This window comes from Macrobrachium nipponense, chromosome 1, assembly GCF_015104395.2.
Source record: "Macrobrachium nipponense isolate FS-2020 chromosome 1, ASM1510439v2, whole genome shotgun sequence".
Lineage (NCBI taxonomy): Eukaryota > Metazoa > Arthropoda > Malacostraca > Decapoda > Palaemonidae > Macrobrachium > Macrobrachium nipponense.
The window spans coordinates 86,229,362-86,255,722 of record NC_087200.1 but is presented as its reverse complement, the minus strand read 5'-3'; the positions used below and the strand labels follow the sequence as shown (position 1 = coordinate 86,255,722).

General features: G+C 39.6%; 1 protein-coding gene across 3 annotated transcripts in view; it reads left to right on the top strand.

The window, feature by feature from the left end:
• Positions 1-26,361, top strand: part of LOC135219431 (uncharacterized) — a 751,318-nt gene that overhangs the window by 607,211 nt on the left and 117,746 nt on the right. For all 3 annotated transcript variants that reach the window (XM_064256210.1, XM_064256211.1, XM_064256209.1), the window contains 4 exons: positions 7,762-8,153; positions 13,059-13,211; positions 24,149-24,286; positions 24,780-25,626. In XM_064256210.1, the coding sequence (XP_064112280.1) occupies positions 7,762-8,153; positions 13,059-13,211; positions 24,149-24,286; positions 24,780-25,626 (1,530 nt within the window). The remainder of the gene's footprint in view (positions 1-7,761; positions 8,154-13,058; positions 13,212-24,148; positions 24,287-24,779; positions 25,627-26,361) is intronic.

Genomic DNA, 26,361 nt, shown 5'->3' with positions numbered 1-26,361 from the left:
CTAGCGAAGAAGTGGATCCCTCATGCCCTCTGCGCAAGGTGCCGAGGGCGTGACTGTAATAAGGAGTTAACTTGTGACACTTGTATCTCCTAGACAGAGGAGCAGTGGGGGAGATGCAAGAGGAGGAAGAATCCATGTAGGTCAGCCAAGGCGTCGTCGGAAAGCTCTCCCTTGACACCGCTGGTTACAGATACGTCGTCTTCTTTCCTTCCCCCTCGTAAGCTTCCTCGCATGGCTCTCTCCTTCGGGGAAAATGTCTCTCTCCACCTCTTCACTCGATCTGTCGAGTTCAGAGGAAGGAGGGAGACATGCCAACCTGGAGTTGTACTACTCGGGAACTTCTGTCCGCTCAGGGGGGATCCTTCCCCCCTCTGAGCGAACAGGAACTCCCCCCCCCATTTACCCGACTGTTCCTTCTTCCTCAGGTTTGCCTGCCTCAGGTTTGCCTACCTCAGGTTTGGTAATCACTGAGTCTTTCCGGCATTCCAAGCATCCAGGGACTTCTACAACATCTAGCTGCAGTCCCCATCACGCATATGGTGGAGTCGAGGACGACCACAACAGTTTCCACACTGGGGTACATGGCACCACCTCACCTGGTCTACACTCAGCATGTGACGATGGTTACCCCCACTGCTGCAGTGCAGGCACCAGTGCCACGCATATCCAAGGTGGAGTATTACCCTCCTCCTCCTCCCCCCCCAGGTTTTGCTATCCTCGCTCCTCCACCTGATTTTGAGTGCCCCAAGAGCTCGCCCCTGGACCCACTTCCTGATGCTGTCGCCGTGCTTGCTGCCCCTGTTCCTACCCGTTGAAGTACTGCTGCTCCTTCAGGTCCTCCTTCCCAGGTGGAGCTTGGCCCCGCTGCCTCGGCAGCCACCCCAGCTCCGTCCTGGATGGAGGACCTGTCTGCTGTTCTGAGGAAGCCGGCTAAGAAGTCAAAGAAGAGTAGTAAGGTGTCGTCGTCGTCTTCTTCATCTTCGTCGTCTGCCGCCTCCTCCCCTTTTACTTCCAAGACCCCCCCAACTGATGAAGAAGGTGGTCTGGTGCCCCCCCCCCCAAGAAGTCTCACAGAGAGACTTTTAAGGGTCTGTCTCATTGTCCCGGTGAGACAGGTGGGCTTTCCACTGGTCCTCCTGTTCTTTCAGGAACGTGGCCCATCTTTCCTTCCTCAGGGAAGAGAAAGACGGGCACTGTGGAGGTACCAGCCACTGCTGGTATCTCTGCTCTTGGCTCTAGATGTTCCACCTCTTGACCAGGAACCGTCTCGGCCACTCACCAGCGAGCATCACCAAGTGTATGGTCACCTGCTGATGACCTTTCAGCCAGAGTCCAGGCCGCTGAGTACACTCACCGCCAGGACCCAGGCACAGGGTGGAAGGATGGTAAGAATCGCTCAGGTGACTTGCCAGACTGGCGATCGCTTGCGTAGCAGTCGCCCAGTACCCAGTGTTGACATGATGGTCCCACCTGACCGTACACAAGGCAAGGCTGGAGGAGGTTCCCCAGGTCCCCAGGAATAGCTTTGGCTGCTTCTGGGACCGTGACGTGTCGTGAGGACAGTGCTTGCTCTTACTGCGTTAGTGGACACTACTATACTCTGTTTTTTCCATCTGTCCATCCACCTGTGGTGTTTGCGCATGGTAACACTGCGTCCCAGGCATTAAATAATATCCTATTTCGAATGTCAACTGTGTAATTCACATACAGTAAATTATTAAAACACTTTTCAGTTGCAAATGTACACCAAAATATCCTTTTATTTACCTAAAACTTACACATTGCATAACTATTTAAAGCCCGGGGCGCAGTGTTACCATACACAAACACCACAGGCGGATGGACAGATGAAAAAAAAAAACAGAGTATAGTAACCCAACTGACGATCACACCAGCGTGATCAGACGCTCCGCACAGCTGGTAGCAGCTTTCCTGATGCAAGAGACTGGCGCTACCGTCCTTGGGACAGTACTTCTCCGCAGGAAGATCGCTGGTCCAGATGTGCAGCCCAGTCACCACCGCAGGTTGGTGTTCGCTTGCAGTCCTCCCAGCCTACTGGTTCTGCTGGTAGGCAGGGTGGGAGCACCAGGTTTACCTCACCTGTCCCTTCAACCTCCTCGGGATACACTGGGAGGAGCGAGGCGAACAGGAGTGACTGTGAGGAGTGCGCTCCTTACAGTCCAGCCACGAGAGCCTATGTGTCTGGTTCAGTTCCAGGATCGGACAGGTCGTACGCTCAAGTGGTTAGAGAAGACCACGGGGGGTCTGGCGAGGTTCTTCCTGCTGAAGGAAGAGTGTCTCAGGAGGGACTTGGCCTGGATGGATCTGACGATCTGTTGCCTCAGGACGCAGAGGATACAGAGGTCTTTCACAGAGGTCATTGCGCTGATCTGTCAGCACATTGACCTTGGGGAAGGATCGATGGTTGCCCCCTCTAACCGTCCATCTAGGTTGGAGTCGGTCTGGGGTCCTAAGAAGGAACCCAGAGTGTCTGTAGGGCTACCCTGGTCTTCCTTGGCTGATGGTGTGCTGGACGAGGTGAACGCTCTTGTCTCAGGACAGGAAGCTTCACCTAGGGCCAGCGGGTCAGACAAGCAGCTTCCCCCTCCTCTGCCTCGCCATTGGCACTTCTATTTACCTTCGTCAGACCCATTGCTGACCAAGCAGGTTGACCCGGAGTTAGCTCATCTAACTCCAGGATTGCCTTTGCAACACCTGCTGTCAGAGAAGGCAATGGCCCTGGAATCTACTGCTATGGCAGCCTTCCAGGCCTTCTGGCTGGATCTGTGGTTCCTCGCAGTATCCAGAGTCGCAGCCTCCTCGAGATCTATAGTTCTTGGGGAAGACTCACCTTTCAGGAGACTCTGCCAGTCTGGAGGTAGGGCTGTTTCCTACCTGGCCCACCAGACAGCCAACCTGGTATTGAGGAGTAGGGACCCAGTCCTCAGTCGCGTATCCAGGTTGGCTGGTCTAGAGGCAACCGATGGGTCTAAGGAATGGACTTTGTTGGGTTCCTCCTCTCTCTTCCCTGGAGAGGTGGTCGACGCTGCAGTGGAAAAGCGAAGAGCTGAGGACAGTGATCGCCTAGTACACCGGGCAGTTGCGAAGATTTCTGGGTAGTCTCGTACAACTGCGGCTAAGCTAGCTTAGCTAGCTCTTCCTCCACTCCTAAGACGTCAGTACCGTCGAGGGTAGCGCATGGAAAGACCCAGCTTCCTCTTTCACTTCGAGAGGTGAGCGTCAGCCCCCCTCCTCTCATGGGAAGGGGATAAGTGAAAGGGGAAGAGAGGGAAACACTAGGGATGGTGTTCCCCCTTCACCTGCTGCCGGAAAAGGGGGGTGGGTGCCTTGCGAGCCATTGGGCAACTTGGCAACGCTACAGAGCCAAGACCTGGGTAGTGGATGTCCTTCGGGAGGGATATCTACTAAACTTCGAGTTGAGGCCAGCCCTCACTTCGCACCTGGTCCATCTCCAAACATACATTCCTGGTGGAGAAGTCTATGGCTGGAGACCAGTGATAAATCTCCTCCCTTGAACTGATTCGTTCGCCAGACTCGATTCCCAATGGAAACGTCACGCTCAGTGCTCGATTCCATCAGGGAGAACGATTTCCTCCTTTCGGTGGACCTGAAGGATGCGTATTTCGAAATACCCATCCATCAGTCCTCCAGGAAGTATCTTCGCTTTATCCTTGACGGGACGATGTACCAATTCAGGGCACTTTGTTTCGGTCTCTCAACCGCCCCTCAGGTGTTCACACGAGTGTTCACTCTGGTGTCGGCTTGGGCCCATTCGGTCGGGATACATCTGATGAGGTGTCTCAATGGTTGGCTGGTCCTGGTGAGCTCTCGCTTGCAGTTGCTACAGGACAGAGATCGCCTCCTCGACTTTTGTCGCGATCTGGGGATCATGATAAATTTCGAGAAGTCGGATTTCGAGCCCAAGTAGAGGATAAACTACCTGGGCATGTTGATTGATATGGTAGTAGCACGAGTCTTCCCAGCAGACTCGCAAATCAGCAGGTTCAGGGAGGCAGCTCATCGGTTTCTGTCACGGCAGGAACAGTCAGCTCAGCAGTGGCAGGTCGTGATCGGTCACCTGTTGTCGCTAGAGAAGTTAGTCCCTCACGGGCGTCTTCACTTGCGGTCTCTGCAATGGAGACTAAAGGAGTGCTGGTCACAGGTGTAGGATCCTCAATCCTTCCTGGTTCCTCTTACAGAGGAAGTAAGGGAGGATTTAGCCTGGTGGCTAGACAACAGGAACCTCTTATTAGGAGTACCGTGATGCACTCCCTCTCCAGAGATGCTTCTGTTCTCAGATGCATCGACTGAGGGTTGGGGTGCACACCTGGAAGAGTTCCTGGTTTCGGGAGTGTGGAACCGACACAACAGGCACCTTCACATCAATGTTCTAGAACTCAAGGCAGTGTTTCTTGCGCTCCAAGAATTCCGGGAACGGGTGATGGGACACTCGGTGGTGTTGATGAGTGACAACACGGTACTAGTGGCATACATCAACAAACAGGGGGGCCTAGTGTCCCTCCTGTTACACCAGTTGACGATGCAGGTATACGAGTGGACAGTAGCTCACTTGGTAGAGCTGTCGGCCAGGTTCATTCCAGGTAAGAGGAATGTAGTGGCATACAAGCTCAGCCGCCAAAATCAGATGATTGGGACAGAATGGTCTCTACACCCAGACGTGGCAGAAGGGCTGTTCGACCTTTGGGGGCGTCCAGTTGTGGATCTGTTCGCCACCCGGCACAACAGAAAACTTCCGGTTTTCTTCTCCATTGTCCCAGACCCATGGGCAGCTGCAGAGGACGCATTCCAACACCTGTGGGACAACCTCAAAGTGTATGTCTTTTCCCTGTTCTGTCTGATTCGCAAGGTGATCAGCAGGGTGCTGGTCAACAGCAATCTTGGGATGATTCTGGTGGTACCCAAATGGCCTCAGGCTGTTTGGTATCCAGACCTGCTGGCTCTTCTCTCGGAGGCACTTCGAGAGATTCCCCCGTGGCACAACCTGCTGTGTCAACCACATGCGGAACGGTACCACCAGGCAGTACATTCCCTGTGTCTTCACAGCTGGCAGTTATCCACCATCTCTTGTGAGCGAAAGGCTTTTCTCGCCGAGCAGCAACAGAAATGGCTGGATACCTCAGACAGTCCTCTGCAGCAATGTACCAGGGAAAGTGGTCCGTCTTCTGTGGTTGGTGTCATAGACGGGGTCTCTCTCTGCTCAGAGCCACTCTTCAGCAAATAGCGGATTTCCTGGTCTGTCTTCGCCTAGAGAAGCGTCTCTCCATATCCACGGTTAAAGGATACATAGCCGCCTTTGCTCTAGTCCTTAAGCTGCAAGGAGTGGATATATCCTCTTCCATGGAAATATCTCTCATAATGAGGAGCTTTGAGAGGTCTTGCCCACCCAGATAACTCAGGCCCCCTGAGTGGGACGGGACTTTTGTCTTAAGGAGTTTGACTCGTAGACCTTACGAGCCTCTTCGGGAGTCATCAGACAGGGATCTGACCCTCAAGACTAACTTTCTGGTGGCCCTGGCATCAGCAAAAAGAGTAGGGAAACTTCGTGGTCTTTCCTTCAACATCAAACACTCGAGGGGATGGGGATTGGTTATGCTTGATATCATCCCAGATTTCATAGCGAAGGCTCAGAACCCTTCCCTTCGGCCCCTCATGTCAGGTTCGAGTCCTTCACAATCCCCTCCCTAGAGGACTTTACAAGATATGGTACTTTGTCCTGTTAGAGTGCTACGGCGCTATTTGAAGAAAACTCGACACCTCAGGCCTGAGTGTCAATGCCTCTACGTTAGCACCGGGGTGATAAAAAAAGAAGCATTCAAGAACACTATTTCTTTTTGGCTTTATGAGGTAATCAGGAAAGCGCATGACTCCGAAACTCCACGAAGTTAGAGGTATTGGTCGTACCCTTGCATTCCGCAAGAACTTGTCAGTTGCATAGATGCTGAAGGCAGGGGTGTGGTCCAACCAGACCACCCTCACCTCCTTCTACCTTCAGGATATTGCCCATAGGTCCTTGGACACTTTCCCGTGGTGGCTGCTCAACAAGTTGTGTTGCTTATCCAGCTCCTTTAACAGGACAAAGTGGTATCTCTTCCTTGTGATATCGTGTGAATAGAGAATGAATGAGTGTGTGACTGGCTTCTCTTCCTTCTCTTTTCTTCTCTCATCCTGCCTGCAGAGGGTAGTGGTTGTCACATGCTGGAGAGGACGACGGTGCAGGTAAGCTATGTGACTGAGCTCCATTCTATCTCTTTAGTTAGGGGTAGAAGCATTAATCCGTCCCTTCCTTAACAATGGGGGAAGTGGATACAGTAAGAGGCAAACCCAATGCTTTATATTTAGCTTCTTACTTATGACTTGAAGTTCTTGAACCTAGGTTAGGCAAACACCAGTCTGTTCACAAGACTCAGATTCATCCCACCAATAAGTGTGTCTTCCTTATGTAAAGGACCGATGGTTTGTACAACGTGTAGGAACAAATCACAATTTTTGAAAGTAAATTATATTTTTCCTAACTATACAAACCTGAGGTCCTTTACATATAGGCTCACCTCATGCCACCCCTCACTCTGTTCCTGGGCCTAAAGCAGTGGAATGTTTACATCCAGTTGGGAGGGATTCCCAACCATCGGACAAGCAGTTACTGCCTAACTACCTTGTTTTACAATGGCTACATGTAATCAAGTGTAGAGGAAAATAAATTAATTTTTGGTGGCTTCTTCAGTGAATTTACACAAATTTTGTGTAATGACTTCTTACTAGGAAATGAAGGTTTGATGTGAAATGTCTGGCAAGAACAATAGAACAGAGGCAGCTATGATAAAATTGAGAGAAATTGTGAGAATAACAGTATCTCTTGTAAGCATTGCTGCATGCTCAGAAAATGGAAGGCAGCCCCTTTTGTCATATGTTGAATAGGCCAGACCTTTATATTACAATTTTTAATGACAGATGAATACCAGATACACATCCTCTGCACTCTTCTTTACCTTACATAGCTGTTTTTGCTTTCAACACTAGTCTGGCTGATGCTGTAAGCAGTGTATCCTTTTCTAGTATCATGGTTAGTGCTACTCAGTTTGCAAGTTTTACCTTGACTAAAATGTGTAATAGTTTGCATATTGCAGTTGTGAAATCTTCTGATCTCCACATTTTTAAGTGAAGAGCAAATTCATTCCAACTCTCATGTGATGTCTCTTGAATTCAGATGTGTCAGTTTCATTTTCTGTTCTCTCATATTTATTTGTATATCAACTTTTCTTTTAACCTGTCTTTCCCTGCAGGCTGATTTCCCTTTGGAACCCTCTGGGGTTTATACTCAGTTGATTCTGTCCATAAAGGTTTTTAGCTGAAGATTTTAAGAGAGAAACAAAAACCTAAGTGCCAATTTTTGGGCTAGAATTGATTTGGTTTTGAGGATTGAGACAGGATGGCAAGCACATTCTTGTCTTAATTGTCAAAGAAACAGTGTAATGTGCCTTTGGCTTTTTAAAGTATATGTCAGAACCTAAAAAATATGTTTTTTTTTGTTTTAAGATATATCACGTTGAATCATGTACATAACCTTTTAACCAATATTGGTTTCATTTACCATTGCAGATTTGGTGTCAGGCAACTTGTAATCATTCATTCAATCAGTTAAACATTAGTTTCTTTTTGTGTTTTATTCGGGGCTGTTATTTTGCCAAAGTTTAATACTAATAACTTTGTACTACATTTCAGTGCTCAACCCAAATGTTCCAAATTCTCAAAATCCTGTGTTGGGAGTGGGCCCTGGAGGACAAATAGTACAGATTCCAGCTACTTCTGTTGGGGGTCCACGCTTAATTTTTGTTCGTCCACCACAGACTAATTCAAATGTCCAACACATGCCTCAAGTAGGACCTAGAGCTGTTTATATTCCATCAATAGGAGGTCAGGTACCACTTATGTTGTCTGGTGCTGGATCCTCTTACAGTACTCCACCAACCCATTATGTGAATGGAAGTAATCCTCCTGCATCATCCCAGTTGTATGTTAATTCTGGTGTAGAGTATTCACACCCAATGTCATCAACTATGGCTCCGGTGTCTATGCAAGAAAAACAAAAAACGCCACCAAGGTCTCATACTAAGGTAACAGTTGGTTAACATTGTATTTTCCTAGATACATAATAGTTTATATGCAAAATTAATTACCTGTGTATATTATGAAGGCCACAATCGGACACACACACACTATCGATTCCTTTGATTGTCTTTGTACCTAATATGCAAATAAAATTGATTTTATCAACCTTTGCATACTGCATCCAATTTGGTTTGCTTAAAGGGTTCCTGTTTCTCTTCCACCTATCCCCCAGCCAGCCGGTGACATTTTTTTTTTTTTTTTTTTTTTTAGAAAATTTGAGTTTATATAACGTACTGTTTCATTACTTTACACTCTTAATTTAACTTTTGAACATATTAGTAATAGAAAAATTTGAAAAGTGGGACTTTTGGGTTGGTTGGAACGAAGTATCCTGATTCCCTTATTTCTTATAAGGTTATTTGTTTCATATTTCGAACAAATCGCACTTCTGGTATAGATTAAGTTCAAAGTATAAGGTACTAATGTATTTTCATGTTTTATCATTATGTTAAATTTATTGTGAAATAATATTTTATTTTTTATGTGAATTGGTACTGCTTTTACATACATGTTGTAGTAAAGATTTTACTGTCTCTTCTCTCCTCAACAATACCACAACACACGATAACTTATAATCATTCATTCATTCTTCCTCAAAAATATAATCGCCCCTTCCCTCTACCTCAAGTTAACCCTTGAACGCCTATTGGACGTATTTTACATCGAGATAAATTGTCTTTTGGGTGCCGACCCGACGTAATTTACGTCGACATAGAAAAGGTTTTTTTTTTAATTCGCGGAAAAATACTTATAGGCCTACCAGCCAAAAACTTTTGAATCACGCACCTTGGGGGATGCTGGGAGTTCACGGATCAAGTTTGTTGTTTTGTTTACAATCGTTACACAGGCGCCTAAGTGCGAATTTCTTTCTTATCGCACTAAAAAGTATCATTGACACATCTCGGAAATTATTTTGTCACTTTGATATAATTTTTGCACCATTTTAAATTACCCGTTACATGGAGTATTATATATGAAAATGTGCTCATTTTTATGTAGAATACAACAAAAAAATACTAGTGATTGTAGCTTTTATCAGTTTTGAAATATTTTCATATAAATAACGATAATTGCCAAAATTTCAACATACGGTCAACTTTGACTCTATGGAAATGGTAAAAAAACGCAATTGTAAGCTAAAACTCTTATATTTTAGTAATATTCAATCATTTACCTTCATTTTACAACAAATTGGAAGTCTCTAGCACAATATTTCGATTTATGGTGAATTTATGAAAAAACTTTTTCCTTAAGTCTGCGCGGTAACTCCCGAAAAAAATCATATGTGCGTTTGTCGTAATGTTTGCACCATTTTAAATTTGCCGTTACATAAAGTTTTATATATGGAAGTGTGCACAATTTCATGCATAATACAACTAAAAACAACACATGGTTGTAGCTTTTATCAGATTTGAAATATTTTCATATAAATAACGATGTGCCAAAATTTCAACCTTCAGTCAACTTTGACTCTACTGAAATGGTCAAAAAACACAATTGTAAGCTAAAAATCTTATATTCTAGTAACATTCAATCATTTACCTTCATTTTGCAACAAATTTGAAGTCTCTAGCACAATATTTTGATTTATGGTGAATTTATGAAAAAAAAAAAATTTTCCTTACGTCCGCACACTAACTCTTCCGAAAAAAATCATACGTGCGATTGTCATAATGTTTGCACCATTTTAAATTAGCCGTTACATAAAGTTTTATAAATGAAAATGTGCACAATTTCATGTAAAATACAACTAAAAATAATGGAAGGTTGTAGCTTTTCTCATTTTCGAAATATTTTCATATAAATCACGATAAATAGAAAAAAAACCACGTTCGGTCAACTTTGACTCTACCGAAATGGTCGAAAAACGCAATTGTAAGCTAAAACTCTTACACTCTAGTAATATTCAGTCATTTATCTTCATTTTGAAACAAATTCAAAGTCTCTAGCACAATATTTAGATTTATGGTGAATTTAAAAAAAAAAAAAAAACTCCTTCCCTCCGCGTTTGGATTCTCTGCCGCAAATCTCCGAAATGCGTACATCGCATTCTCGGAATATTTGCTCCTTTTCATATTAGGCGTTTCATAGAGTTTTATATATGAAAACGTACATAATTTCATGTAGAATACAACAAAAAATAATTGAAGGTTGTAACTTTTCTTATTTTTGAAATATTTACATATAAAAAAAATATATAAAAAATTTGACATTCGGTCAACTTTAACTCGCCCGAAATGGTAAAAAACTACAATTGTAAGCTAAAACTCTTACAGAATAGTAATATTCAATCATTTATATTCATTTTGAAACAAAATGGAAGTCTCTAGAACAATATTTAGGTTTATGGTGAATTTTTGAAAAAAACATTTTTTTATGTCATCGTGTTACGAATTCATGCATCATTTTGTGATAATATTTTCTCTGAGTTGCTTTGATCATTTTACTATGTGTTATATACCAAAATGATCACAATTTAGTGTATGATCACAATTTAGTGTACAATACAACAAAGAAAAAATTAACTCGTTAGCTTTAACTGTTTTTGCTCACAGCGCGATTTGAATACAATTATACAGTAGTACCTCGACATACGAAAGGCTCAACTTACGAAAAACTCGAGATACGAAAGCAAATACGAAAAATTTTACAGCACGAAAAACTCGAGATACGAAAGCAAATACGAAAAATTTTACAGCTCTACATACGAAAAGTTTTCAAGATACGAAAGGTTGTTGCTGTAAAGTCCCGAGATTCGCCTGGACCACCGAGAACAATTTTAAAACTCCCGCGCCGCCAGCTGAGTAAACTCGCCACCATCCTCCCGCTCTCCCATTGGTTCCTGATGCTAGTCACCCCATAAGATCCTGCTCTCCTATTGGTCAGCATCTACCCCTTGTGCTTTAAGTATTGTATTGGTAAAAGGATGCTGTAAATTGAAAAACTTATTCATGCAACACATTTAATAAAAAAAAAACATTAGGTAAAGATAGAATAAAGAATAGAAATGAATGGTTATTATACTGTTTGGTAGTTTCAGTAGTTGAAGAGAGATAATGAAAATTTATGGCTTACTGTGTAAAGTGATTGCTTGTCGATCGTTCGATACTCGTAAGTGCTGGATGTAAACAGAAGTTTGGAAGCTTTTTTTTGTTTGTTTATTATAGTTAATGGTTACTTAATAATTATTTGAAATGAGTACATGCAATACATTTAATAAAAAAAATTGTGAATTAAATATCATAAAATATAAAATAAATCAGACTGCCAACTAATACGTATTTTTTAGAATTCTTCTTCTGTTTTAATATTACGTTACATATATGTTTCATTATAGCTGTCAGAAACTCGGTATCTCCATTAGGTAAAGATAGAATAAAGAATAGAAATGAATGGTTATTGTACTGTTTGGTAGTTTCATTAGTTGAAGAGAGATACTAATGAAAATTTATGGCTTACTGTGTCCTAAGAAAAGTGATTACTTGGCGTTCGTTCGGTACTTGTAAGACGGTAAGAGCTGAATGTAAACAATCGATTGGAAGGTTTGTTTTTTGTTTGTTTGTGTATTATAGTTAATGATTAATTAATAATTATTTGAAATGAGTACATACTGATTATTTATACATTTTATTGGCATACTCTAAGCTTTTAGCTTTTTAGGTTTAGATGTCAGAATCATAGACTAGGCTACAGCAGCAACCGCTAACATAGGCTAGGCTTATTGCTAAGGGACATATGCTAAAGTCCTAATATATGCAGTAAAAATGGGGTTGAACATTACATGCAGTTGAATATTACTCTAGTATGTACAGTATTTTGCCTTTTTGGAGTCATATTTCTTCGTCGGATCGGCGTCGTAACCCTAGAACATGTGTTTTAGGCCTGGAAATATAATTTACTGGGGTGTTTTTGGAGGGCTTGGAACGGATTAGCCATTTTACATGTAAAATGTGGTCCAAGATACGAAAACCTCATGATACGAAGGGCGCCTCGGAACGGATTAATTTCGTATCTCGAGGTACTACTGTATATGAAATTTTGTTTTCGCTTTATCATATATCGATTATTTTTATATGATAATGATTTTTTTCATTTGTGATGGTTGCATACTAAACTTCAGGCAATGACAAAAAAAGGAGCCAAAAACGAACTCTTAATCTTGAAAACTAAGCGCGCTGTGATTTTTTGAAAAAAATATTTTTTCCACTTCGGCACTCACTCCGAGACCCCCTAGGCATACAGGAGACGATTTTTATTATACCCCTTAGGCGTTTAAAGGTTAACTGTGTATAACCGCAATGATGAATGATTTTGTTAATCATCTGTGCTAAATTTTAGTGTGAAAAGTGCATTGCTTTGTTTATTTTCATATTTTATTACATTAAATTAATTGGGAAATTCCTTTTTTATGTGAATTGTTATTGCTTTTACATACATACAGTAATATTTTAACTCTCTCTTCTCCTTCTCTCCTCAAAATTTCATCAGAAAAAGACTACAAAAACCAAATCGTACAAAAACTGAGATTCCACTATAGCAGTTTTAGACAAGTGTTATTTTACAATTTTTGTGATTTGAAAAGTGTAATTCAGGCTCTTGCGATTCTTTATTTCCATTAAAGCACTAGCTATTAGAATTTAACAAAATCTTCGTATTTTTTAGTGCAAAGGATTTAGTGTAAGTTTTGCTAGGCATCCATGTGTGTTAGTAAAAATGGAAATGAAGACGTGAACAAGTGATTGAAAAAAAAATTAGTTAATGCTCTAGCAGTATTGATAATTGATGCATTATGTCAAGTAATTATTGATTACTGTAGAAATGCAATAAAGTTTCTTTTTTTTCTTTTACAGGTAATTGCATCTCAAAAGAAAAATTTCTTTCAAGAATTGAGTATGAGCTACCAACTTCTGTTACGAGTCTTCAAGTACCTGAATGCTAAAGATTTATTAGTCACATCATGTGTGTGTTTAATGTGGAGAGATTTATCCTACAGTTCTGCTCTTGTAAGTAGTTTTTGTTGACTAAGCTTAAGATTTCTCTTTTTTCCTTAGCTTTTTTTCTTGATATTTTGTTACATTACGTAACCAATGTGTTCTTACAAATCCATTACAGTAGGGTTTGGGTTTACGCCGCACTCAACCTACATCATTTCGTGGTTATGTCTCACAATCTCCGATAAATTTATTTAAAAATTCTTCTTCCGTCATTCGGATATAAATTCATACTGCACAGAACGGATGAATAATGTTGTCTCGTGGCAGAATACAGGGGAGATGGTGTCAGTTACTTGCTTGCTGTACCTCATCTTGAATTGTGTTTCAATTCTGTCTCTCAATTGTGTTGCTTTTTTGGGAACTTTTTTTTATTGCATTATGTTGGCAGTGCTACGACGAAAAGAAAAGCCATCTCCATGGAAGTGAAAATTGACATGATAAAACAGTCAGGAAAGGGCAAAACGCCCATCTAACATTGGAGTGCACTGAGGTTCAGTTGTACAATTGGTCAATGATCATCAAAGATAAAAAATGCATACTTGAACATGTGAAAGGATCTGCTCCTTTGAAATCAACTGTGATTACGAAGCAACTTAATGGCCTCATTATTGAGATGGAACAACTATTACTGCTTTGACTGGAATACCAGCATCAACAGCATATCCCAGTTACCCTAATGTTGATTTAGAAGAATGCTAAAAGTTTGTTTGAAACTTAAAAAAAGGCAGATGGGAGTGAAAGTGAAGAGTTTGGGGCTAGCACCTTCTGCAGGGTCTGTCTCTCCAGACTCGGTTGCCCCAGTATCTCTAGCACCTTCCTCCACCCAGTAGCCTAGTCAAGCCTGTCTCACCTCCCTTTGCAATGCCCAGTATGCAAACCAACCACAGGAGTGAAGGTAAGGAATCGTTTCTTTTTACTTACTGTACAGTAAGTGTAAGGATAATATTTACCTATGTGCTGTATGTTTTCAGGAATTGTTTTCTTTTTTATTAATATTTTTCTTTTTACTGATTCACGTCATTGTTTCTGCCTAAATTCTGACTCACAGACAAAATCAGTTTACATCCTTGCCGTAGGAAGAGATCTCAGATGTAAACTGAGACCTGATGTAATCATAAAGATGCCTTTAGTTGTCTGGAACACATCCAGGTGCACAAAGTGAAGCTTTTCAAAGAAAATGATTCCACCGCCCATGCTTAGCCAACTCCTCAATCTTGATAGTCATTCTTCCAGGGACCATGATACTGGTTAGATGTAGTGCTGTTCTTTCCTGAACTTCCTATGCATTCTATTACATTTAGTATTGTCACTGACAGAATTTCATTTTCACTACATTTATGTTTCATTTTCATCCTGTGACTGATGCACTTATAATATATCCTGGTAACTCATGTGTTGCTTTGTTGTAAGTAATCTACTGCTCTTTTGTTTTATATAACTCCTTTCTTTAAAGTTTTTAGTGTTTTACAATGACTTTTCTGTTAAAATTCATGTAATTTATAATTAAGGGTCTTGCTTACTGTTGTTGTGCTGATATTGTAACTCTTGTAATTTTTCTTAAGCCATTTGTTAGCATTTTGCCTCCATCAAAGTAATGTTTACCTTGATTTGGTTTATCTTTTAATATTGTGAGTTTCTTTTTTTCATTTTTATTGTAATTGTTAAAAGGATAACCATTCCTGCAAGTGCCATATGTCATCCTTTGAGAAAATCCAGTTGCAGTGCCCTTCTTTGAGGGGCCAAGATCATTCCCCCACGCTAATTTGCAGTTTGGTGATTTATCAGGCTCTTCCTTGCCCCAGATTTTGTTGCTAAAACACAATCTTCTAGCGCTCCCAAGTTAACAGTTACCCCCTTTGCGCTTTCCGTGCTTCCTTGTGGGTTCTCATAGTGCGGACACTCCCCCATGTCCCTTTGCAATAGTTAAACAAATTCAAGAATTCTCCTCCCTAAGAATTTTTTTTAGTTAGAAATACAGTATCTTTTCATATCCTTCAGATGGTCACCCAGGCCTTACATGGAAGTGACAAGTATTGCATTGTCATAATTTAATGAAAAGCATGCAATGTGTGCTTTTTCCTTTTCTCTAGCCTTTAAACAACTTGCTTCCATTCTCCTTTACAAAATTCTGTTTGAGAGAAGTATGTCATAAATGTTGGGTCTTGATTGTCACTGATGGTCATGTAGCTGACATGGAGGGAGTGAACATGTAGCAAGTTGCATCTACATATCTACATCAATGTAATTTCGTTTGAATGCCAGTTCCTCAACTCATGGTTCTTGGCTATCTAGGATACCTGTCTGCACTTTTCATGTTGGTGTGGATGTGTATGTATTCATTTACCTACTCATGCAGTTTACATACCAGATACATGTAAATGTTTTGCATGACAGGGATTGCTGGTGATTTGACATGTGATCCTTTTCATTTTTAGTCCTTAAGGTGTTTCACATTGAAAATTAAGAATCCTTAGTCTTCCTCCTAAATTATTATTTAGGCAATTACAGTGGTACCTCGTTTATGGAACGTTTCTTGTGATGAACTTTCTGTTTTTCGGCCAAAATTTTCAAAAAAAATTTTTGTGTCATTTGTCGAACAAATGCTCGTACTTCAAACAGACTAATTATCTAGCTTATATTTGTATTCGACGGCCTACTGGGTCTTACAAGTTGAACTGTAATAAAAGTATTTTTTTCATTTACAATATAATATAGTTTAATGATAACCATATTCAACAAAATAAATGAAAGTACGATACAGCATTTAATATAAAATTTAGCTTTCATTATAAAATTTAGCATAAAAAATGTGTAAAATCATACACAACCGCGGTGATGTCACACCCAGCTGACTTGAGACTGAACGAGGGAGCTTTGATATGTTGAGGAGAGAAGAAGAGAGGGTTAAAATATTACTATATGTATGTAAAAGCAATAACAATTCACATAAAATTGGGAATTTCCTTGGGACTTCAATGCTTTCTTTCCAGTAGTAAGTTTATTCTCTATTCTTGAGGACTTATGCTGCTCTCCGTAAGTATTTATCTTATCTGGAGACTTCATTGCTCCCCTTTCCATTAAGTAGTTAATAAGTTCCCTGGAGACTTCATGCTGCCCATCCCGTAATGTAGTTATCCATATCCCTGAGACTTAATTGCTGTCTCCAGTAAGTCTTACATTCATGGACTTCAGGCTTCTTTCCATAAGTAGTTTATCCATATTGCCTGAAGTCTTTAAAGCTGCCTTCCGTAGTAGTTTATCAATATCATTTGAGACTTTAGTGCTGCCTCCATAAATGTCATCAAATATTATTAGAGACTTTTAATGCTGCCTCCTAAAGTAGTTATCTGTGTTCCTGGAGACTTCATGCTGCTCTCCAGTAAGTAGTTTATCTATATTCATGGAGACTTCATTGCTGCCTCTCAGTAGGTAGTTATAAAAGTTCCTGAGACTGTCAAATGCTTGCCTCCAGTATGTAGTTTTATCCATATCCCTGGAGACTTCATTGCTGTCTCCAGTAAGTAGTTATCTACATTCATGGAGACTTCAAGGCTTCTTTCCAGTAAGTAGTTATCCATATTCCTGAAGTCTTTAATGCTGCCTCCAGTAAGTAGTTATCAATATCATTGGAGACTTTAGTGCTGCCTCCATAAAGTAGTCATCAATATTATTAGAGACTTTAATGCTGCCTCCATAAAGTAGTTATCTGTGTTCCTGGAGACTTCAAGGCTGCCCCAAATAAGTAGTGATCTATATTCCTGGAGATTGCAATGCTGCCCCCAGTAAGTAGTTATCTATATCCCTGGAGACTCCAATGCTTCTTCCAGTGAGTAATTATCTACATCCCTGGAGACTCCAATGCTGCCTCCAGTAAGTGGTTTATTCTACATACCCTGGCAGGACCTCCAATGCTGCTTCCAGTAAGTAGTTATCGATATCCCTGGAGACTTCAATGCTGCCTCCAGTAAGTAGCTATCTGTGTCCTGGAGACTCCTATGCTGTGTCCAGTAAGTAGTTATCTACATCCCTGGAGACTCCAATGCTGCCTCCAGTAAGTAGTTATCTATATCACTGGAGACTTCAATGCTGCTTCCAGTAAGTAGTTATCTACATCCCTGGAGACTTCAATGCTGCCTCCAGTGGAGACTTCAATGCAACCTCCAGTAAGCAGTTATCCATATTCCTGGAGACTTCAATGTTGCCTCCAGTAAGTAGTTATCTGTGTTCCTGGAGACTTCAATGCTGCCTCCAGTAAGTAGTTATCTGTGTTCCTGGAGACTTCAATGTTGTCTCCAGTAAATAGTTATCCATATCCCTGGAGACTTCAATGCTGTCTCTAGTAAGTAGTTATCCATATTCCTGGAGACTTCAATGCTTCTTTCAGTAAGTAGTTATCTACATTCATGGAGATTTCAATGCTTCTCTCCAGTAAGTAGCTATCCATATTCATGGAGACTTCAGTGCTGCCTCTGGTAAATAGTTATTCATATCCTTGGAGACTGCAATGCCTCTCTATAGTAAGTAGTTATCCATATTCCTGGAGACTTCAATGCTTCTCTCCTGTAAGTAGTTATCTACATTCATGGAGACTTCAATGCTTCTCTCCTGTAAGTAGTTATCTACATTCATGGAGACTTCAATGCTGCTCTCCAGTAAGTAGTTATCCATATTCCTTGGGACTTCAATGCTTCTCTCCAGTAAGTAGTTATCCATATTCCTGGTGACTTCAATGTTTCTCTTCAGTAAGTAATTATCCATATTCCTGGAGACTTCAATGCTACCTCCATTAAGCAGTTACCCATATTCCTTGACTTCAATGCTTCTCTCCAGTAAGTAGTTATCCATATTCATGGAGACTTCAATGCTTCTCTCCTGTAAGTATTTATTTACATTAATGGAGAGTTCAATGCTTCTCTCCTGTAAATGGCTATCTACATTAATGGAGACCTCAATGCTGCTCTCCCATAAGTAGTTATCCATATTCCTGGAGACTTCAATGCCTCTCTCCTGTAAGTGGTTATCTACATTCATTGAGACTTCGATGCTTTCTCCAGTAAGTAGTTATCCATATTCATGGAGACTTCAGTGCTGCCTCCAGTAAGTAGATATCCATATTCTTGGGGACTTCAATGGTTCTCTCCAGTATGTAGTGATCTATATGCCTCGAGACTTCAATGCTTGCCTCTAGTATAGTTATCTATATTCATGGAGACTTCAATGCTGCCCTCCAGTAAGTAGTTATCTATATTCATGAAGACTTCAGTTCTACTCCCTAGTAAGTAGTTATCCATATTCCTGCATATCTTCCTCTTTCCATTAATGCAATGTTTTGTAAACTGGCCCACCTCAAAGTTTACCCAGCTTGATTAGCTGCATATTGATATATTTACCTGTCTAATAAGGGTTAAGTAGTTGTCCATATATCTGGAGACTTCAATGCTGCTTGCTCTTCAGTAAGTAGTTATCTATATACCTGGAGACTTCAATGCAGAACAGTGTTTAGTCTCTATTAAAACACATCAAATATATAGCGGCCTCAGATTAAATCATCAAGGACATAGAACCCTAGACTAAGTTAATGAGTCATTCGATGAATGTCCTGCTCAAGATGTAGGCCTAGGCCAAGGTCAGAAGAATCTGGCCTTTTAGTATCGAAACCAACGACATACATTATATAAATTGATGTCAGACATAGGCCTAGGCTAAGGCCAAAAGAATCCAGCCTCGTGGTCTCTACACTACCTTCAGTGCAGAGTGTGTATGTAAAACGTCTTCCACTTCTCATATGTAGGTTTGGTTGGCGTTGACCCGCTTAAGATGTTCATGTTTGACGGGAAAAGCACCAAAAGAAGGAACAAAAAGTTTGTGCATCCTGTTGCTTTACTTTCAGAAACACTTTCATTTCATAATTATATCCTGAGCTGTCAGAAAGCGTAATAGGTTGTAACAGATTTCATTGCTTTGAAAGGAAAATTAAACCTTGGTAGAATGCCACTCCAATCAAATTTACTCAGAAAATTAAATAACAGGTTAATCATTTGTAGAAGCCTTTTGGCTACCACGTCAAGGGCAACACCAAATTCTGTTAGACCTAAGTACTGCTGCTTTCTAATCATGAGGAGAATGAATGGGGTAGGTGTTATAACCAAACCAAAAACCCCTCCCAAAAAATCAAGAACAAGAAACAAGATATTATAATATAATATTTAAGCAAAGGCAAACAGAACTTATTAGACTGCAGTTCCAGAGCTTTTTAAAAGAGGGTAAAGAATGGTCATGCGACCGTTGAAATATTAGGATTACTGATTTTTCTACACCACATCTCGTGATGAGTGACCTGGGAGGCTGCAGTGCTACCTTAGGATGGAGGGAGGGTGGGACTGGAGGATAGGTAAGGGACTGCAGGGGGTGGGGGGGAGTGGCTGGAGAATCAGTAATGGTGGGTGGCGGAACCGTTGGTTAAACGGACTCTTCATTTAATTTGATCCTAACGATAAGGAAAGCAAAAATCGACACTGATGCTCTAATCAGGGAAGAGTCAGGACAATACAAAGCTGCAATTACTGGAATCAGGAACAATGCTTGTTAAACGTGAAAAAGAATGAATAACAATTATAGTGGATGTAGCCAAATGAACTAAGTGTTCCCTTCAAGATTAGTTTGGTGCTCATTTTCACAAACAAAAAACTAATCAAATTCAGTTTCAATTAAAATTTTATTAAAAATAGAAAAATCAATGGACAAGGACGCAAAAATAGCAAAATGTATCTTGAATTCATTGAACTGACAAATCCATGGGATCATAAATAGCCGACAAATTCGAGACTGAAGCGACAAGAAATCCAGTCACGAATCCCGCGAGACGAAAGGCTGAAATGAAAACTCATATCGACTGCAAACTATTCCTTTTTATCCACTCTTGGGTTGGTACATAAGGACCATCAGGGTGGTTAAGGTGTGTTGTTACTCAGATGACTTGAGTTAAATACCGGCCAGAGAAATTTCCATCTAGGCTACTCTGGTGAGAAGTGGCTCGAATAAAAAACAAGTATGAGTGACAACACATTGGATACATTAGTTCCTTTATACATCCGGTGGTCTATCATTTTTCCCCAAAGCCTTCTATATTGTAACCTGTCAATGGCTATCATAATTGCCTTTATGAAATTATATTTATAGGTCTTGGTATTTGCGGTTTATAATTTCATTACTTTATAGATGGATTTTGTAAATCCAAAGCGTATTTCCATTCAAATAATGTTATGGAATTGGATCCTAATAATGATCTACCATGAACAAAAGTAGGATCCCAGCAAGCGCCTGCACTGCCACTAGAATAAAAACAAAGGTTGACGATTATGGTTGATAAGGACTGAATATGATTTTTACCATCGCTATTTTTATTGTTCTGTTACTATACGATTTTTCTATTTGCTTAACATCGACTCAGTTCACTGGTAATATGAACTATTATTCATATATCATTAACATATTGTCTACAGTAGTGATTAGAAAATACGAACATTGGCATCCAGTAGCTCGACCATTCGCATCCGTCGTTACAAGACAAACAAACAGAAGGGGACGGGGTAAAGGAACACTTTGAGGCTACTGTACCATCCTGTAACATGAATCCATGGTCAAGAGAATAATTTCTAAAAAGCTTAACTAGATGTAGAGCATCTGCAAACACGTATAGTATTTGCTGTTGTCCATTGGATTAATAAAGGACCTTCCTCGTGGTAGTTTAAGGCGAGGTTGAGTTGACGTCACGCTCTCGACCTGGCAGAAGCTTATTTGGGTCAGCGCTGACAAGACCTCCTATACTCTTTGCACCTTGAGTTGAACAAAATTAACAAAATAGTAAATGAAAGAACAAAGCTTTTCACAATAAAACTTAGCACAAATGATTAACAAAATCATTTGTCATTGCAGTGATACACGGCTAACCTGATGTAGAGGGAGGTAGCGTTTATATTTTTTAGGAATAATGAATGAATGATTTTAAGTTATCGTGCGTCGTGGTATTGTTGAGGAGAGAAGAAGAGACAGCAAAATCTTTACTATAAGAACGTAAAAGCAGTACCAATTCACATAAAGTAAGTATATCTTAGTTTAACCAGACCACTGAGCTGATTAACAGCTCTCCTAGGGCTGGCCCGAAGGATTAGATATTTTTACGTGACTAGGAATCAATTGATTACCTAGCAACGGGACCTACAGCTTATTGTGGAATCCGAACCACATTATTTCGAGAAAGGTATTTCTATCACCAGAAATTAAATTTCTCTGGTTCCGCGTTGGCCGGGCCGAGAATCGAACTCGGACCACTGAATAGCAGCCGAGTGCGAAGTCCACTCGGCCAACGTGGGATTACCAATTCACATAAAAAATTATATTTCACAATAAATTTAACAAAATGACAAAACATGAGAACAAATGCAACACGGTAACAAAAAAAAAAAAAAAAAAAAAAAAACTCTTGCTCAAGTCAGTGTTCGCTGCACTGAGAGAGAAGAGAGAGAGAGAGAGAGAGAGAGAGAGAGAGAGAGAGAGAGAACGGCTCTGGTTCCCATTGACTTATTAGCTGATCTGGGATGATTATTCCCCCATTTCTTTCACTTACACTCGATCTGCCCAAATCACTTTTATTTTTGTTACGGTGATAATTGCTTTTTACGATATTTTTACTACTGTAAAAGTCATTCAGCTCTGTAATAAACAAACTGGTGCCGCTTTCAGCTTCTGCATACCTTCGATTGTTTGTCAAAATGGCTTCCTTGTGAAAAATTATTTAATTTTTTTTCCTTTTCTCGCATTCTTGACTTATTACTTATTTGTTTGTAAAATTCTCATGTTTGTTTTAAAAGTCTGCCGTTTGCCAACAGTAAGTTGATGTATTGTGGCATAATTAATCTATTGCGTCCACTTAAAACCATGTGTAAACACGCTGATTACACTCTCTCTCTCTCTCTCTCTCTCTCACTCTCAGACACAATCGGACACACACACATACACTATCGATTCCTTTAATTATCTTTGTACCTAATGTGAATAAAATGTATTTTGTTATCAACCTTTGCATACTGCAATCAATTCGGTTTGCTCAAGAGGGTTCCCGTCTCTTCTCCCTCCATCCCCCAGCCGGCCGGCGCCATTTTTACCAAACAGTTCGTAAATCGTACACAGAAAAAATAAAATTTAGAACATTTTACTTCATATAACGTACTGTTTCATTACTTTACACTCTTGATTTAACTTTTGAACACATTGATAATAGGAAAAATGTGAAAAGGGGGACTTTTTGGGTTGGCTGGAACGAATTATCCTGATTCTCTTTATTTCTTATGGATATTTGTTTCATATTTCGAACAAATCGTACTTTGAACAGCCTTCTGGAATGGATTAAGTTGGAAATACAAGGTACTACTGTATATTATTACTAAAACTGCTGGTTATTATGCCTTAGAATTAAAAAATGTATACAGTTACTCCTTGTTTAATGTCAGGGTTCCGTTCCAGTGACCACGTTGTTAAACTAATTCGTCATTAAATGCGTTATTCTCTTTATTTAGACTAATAGCATTAATTTTCAGTCATATATTATACACAGCATTAGTTTTCATCATAGTCTACTACTTGGCAAAGTTCTGACAATACTTTTCATCATTTTATTACTCATATATGTTAAGTTCATCATTTTATAACTTCATATAATGTATAATTTTCTTTAAAATAGTGTACTTTATTTAACACATTTAGCCTACATTCCCGAGTTAGCTTTACTAGTAAGTAAATACAATACTAAATCAATACAGAAATAACTTTTCTCAGAATCTGCACATTATTTAGCAGTGACTTTCATATTCTAAATTTGATTTTTTCATAATTATGGCTATTAGTTTCTTTTGTCATTTATTTTTATTGTAGAGGGTAGTGAGATGAAAAAATAATGAAAGAATTTTGGTGATCACAGGGCATTTGAATGTGTCTGTCAAAATGTAAACAAAGCACAATGCCACCTATTAAGGAAAGTGAACACTGAACTATTTGCTAATGGGATAAGCATTTTTTAGCATTGATAAAGATTTACACTTAGACTTCTTACCTTTAGCGTCATCTGATCTCATGGGTGACACATTGAGTACATATGTAAATACACAATTGTATAAAATATGATCAAACTGTATAACATGTAAGTCTTTCAAGCATACTAAGAGTAAGGAATTTGTGCATGCTAAATGTCTCAATGTTTTGTTTAAAAGGATTAAACTTGGTAGAGACTTCTGAAGTGGAATATTTAGAAAAATATATTTATTTTCAAGTTAATATAAAAAACACACTTGACTTCACACATTTTCTTTTCATTACTAAGAATTCATACATTTTCTTTTCATTACTAAGAATTATTCTCACTAAAACAAAGGAGATATGGCATAATTTTTGCTGTCTTGAAGTTGTAAACAAACATGGCACTACCCGTTTGGCCGTGCAACGAACTAATTGCGGCTGAATTAAGCCAACCAGTGGAGTTCGTGGACCATAGAGTGCCGACTTTAAGAGGTTCATCTGTACGTATAGCTTTTCTTTACAAAGTATATTAAAGCCTTATTTATTGTTTTAGCCATAGATTTCAAGGTTTTCAAAACCTAGGCTAGGGTAGATTATTGGCCCTGAATAGCCTTTCTTCTTGGCCACCATTGGCAATGTTTTTATTTTCATTTTATGTTTTTTTTTTCTCCATGTTTTCCTCGTAACTCCGGGTTGTCGTAAAATGAGTATGTCGTTAAATGAGGAATACCTGTAGTATTTGTTTAATCTTTTTGAACTGTTAAAACAAATTGTTTTACCATTTATTCTTTATAATGGAGCACAAATAAAAATTTGTCATTTCTAATGTTGCTGGTGTTTCAGCTTACATTTTTAACACCTGATTTTTATTTCAGTGGAGCACATTAAGGTTACGGAACATATGCGTTAGGAACTGGAATTTGCTTGCTATGTTTCTTGAAAGAAGAAATACAAGAAACATTGACCTTCGTAAAATGGTATTCAGAATAAATTCCTCGGCTGCGGACCAAGAGGTAATAATACTATATGATAACTTATTGTAAGTCTGTGCAACAAAAATTTGGCATGCCTTTTCATTATTTAAATCATTTATATTGTAATGAACTCAGCTTAAACAGCACAGAGATAATGTGTTATTAAGATGAAAGCTCTTTTATTTATGCTCTTTTTTTAAAATTATTATTCCCCTTTATTTTAGCTTTATTTTAAATTATTTGATTCAGGTTATGTGATATTCCTCATGCCTGGAATATTTCTTACTAGGTCCAGGCAGTCCCCGGTTATTGGTGGGGGTTCTGTTCTTGGCAGGGTGCTGATTAGTGAAACCTGTCATTAACCTAAACTGTGATGTAATTCGCTGATAACCAGTGGCGCCATAACTCTATGGTTTTAAAATATTTTTCAGTACAATAATTTTTGTATGAATGATTGACTAATCTGTTTTGTATATGTAATTTTGAGCTTTTTATTAATGCAAGCTAATTTCATGCATTCCATTTTTTCCAGGAGTACTCAAAAGCAGACTCTTCATTTGATTCACCTACTGTTCAAAATACATATTCCTCAAAAAATAAAAGACTTTCAGGGGAAAGCTACACAACAGAGAACAAAGGTGATCTTAAGGATGAAGATGCACCTCATGATAATCAGCCCATGGATTTGTCTTCATCTTCCTCAAAGAGAGTAGTATCTCCTGTTAAAGAAGCTTCTGTCAGTCCTGAGAAAACATTTTCTTCAAATGCTGAAGGTGAAATTGTTTCTAGTTTTGCAAAGCAAGATAGTATGATGCCTATTAAAGGGAATTCTGAAAGTCCTTCAGTAGATTTTGCTGGGTCTTCCCTTAAAAATACTGAACTATCCACCAAAGAAGGCTTATGTAGCTCTGCGAAAGTCACTGAAAGTAATGTTGAAAATTTGTCTGCAAGTTGTACTAAAGAGGGTTCTCTTCTTGTTACTGGTTTAACCACAGACAGTGATGTTACAGAGAGAAAATATGTTAAAGAAACTGATAAAGATCATTCAAAAACCCAAAGTACAGTTGGCAATAAGGGTGATAACCCCTCAGGTAATAGTAAGTTAAGATCTGAAGAGAACATCATAAACATTTCTTCTTGTAGTGAGGAAGAGCCAATGGAGATTGATGATTTACCAATTGATAATACAGAAGTTACCAGTAAAGTAAGCAGAAATGATGGGGAAGTCCAGGAAAAAGTGAATGGTAAGCAGCAGGTGCGTGTTGACAAACTACCTTACAAGAGCACTCCTATTGCTTCTGATTGCATAAGTGAAAGGATTCGGCAGAAAAGGGAAGGAAAAATTATAGTGGCTGCTGTCACAGAGGATGATAACATTGGTATGGAAAAAGCTTTTGATTTTTTATGAGTTTCTGTGTCTAAAAATGTGAAAGTTCCTATACTTGTGCAATTCTTATTGTTAAAAGTGCACTTTTCCTTGAAAGTGTAGCAATAGATGGCTCAAGTTGGAATTGTGGAATGATGAACCACTCTTCCAGTGCCAGTGTTATCAGGATTTGTTTCTGCATGTACTAACCTTTATTTCATCAGAATTTTCTTAATTTCTCTTTTAAATTTCATTTTTTAAGTGTTAATAAAGTCTTAGTAGATATCTTGCCCCATGCATGGTTGATTTTCATCATTTTATCACTTTCAGTACCATGTGCCACAACAGACTTCTCTGAAATTCTATATTGTTCTGTTTTTCCACAAATCTCCACTCGTCTTTAGTCTCCTGTCTTATATTTCTCATTTGATGAAGGGGAACTTCAGCTTTTCCTTCTTAATGAGGTCCTAGAACTCTCTCTTTGTCACCTTACAGAGGTAGATTCTGAGTTAAGCATTCAAAGCATTCATATGGAGGTATCAGTGATAGTGCTCACTATTATAACCTATAGGATATTTGTCTCTCAGGTATTCTTAGGAAAGTTGGGAGGTATCTTGTTTTTATAACATTTGGGTTCAGCTACTTCAGCTTGACTTCTGTTAGAAGGTCTCCCATAGTTCCTTTAATTTTCCACCTTGTTATGCTCCCAAGGTAATGGGAAGATAAAATGAAAAGCAAGTGTGCTTGA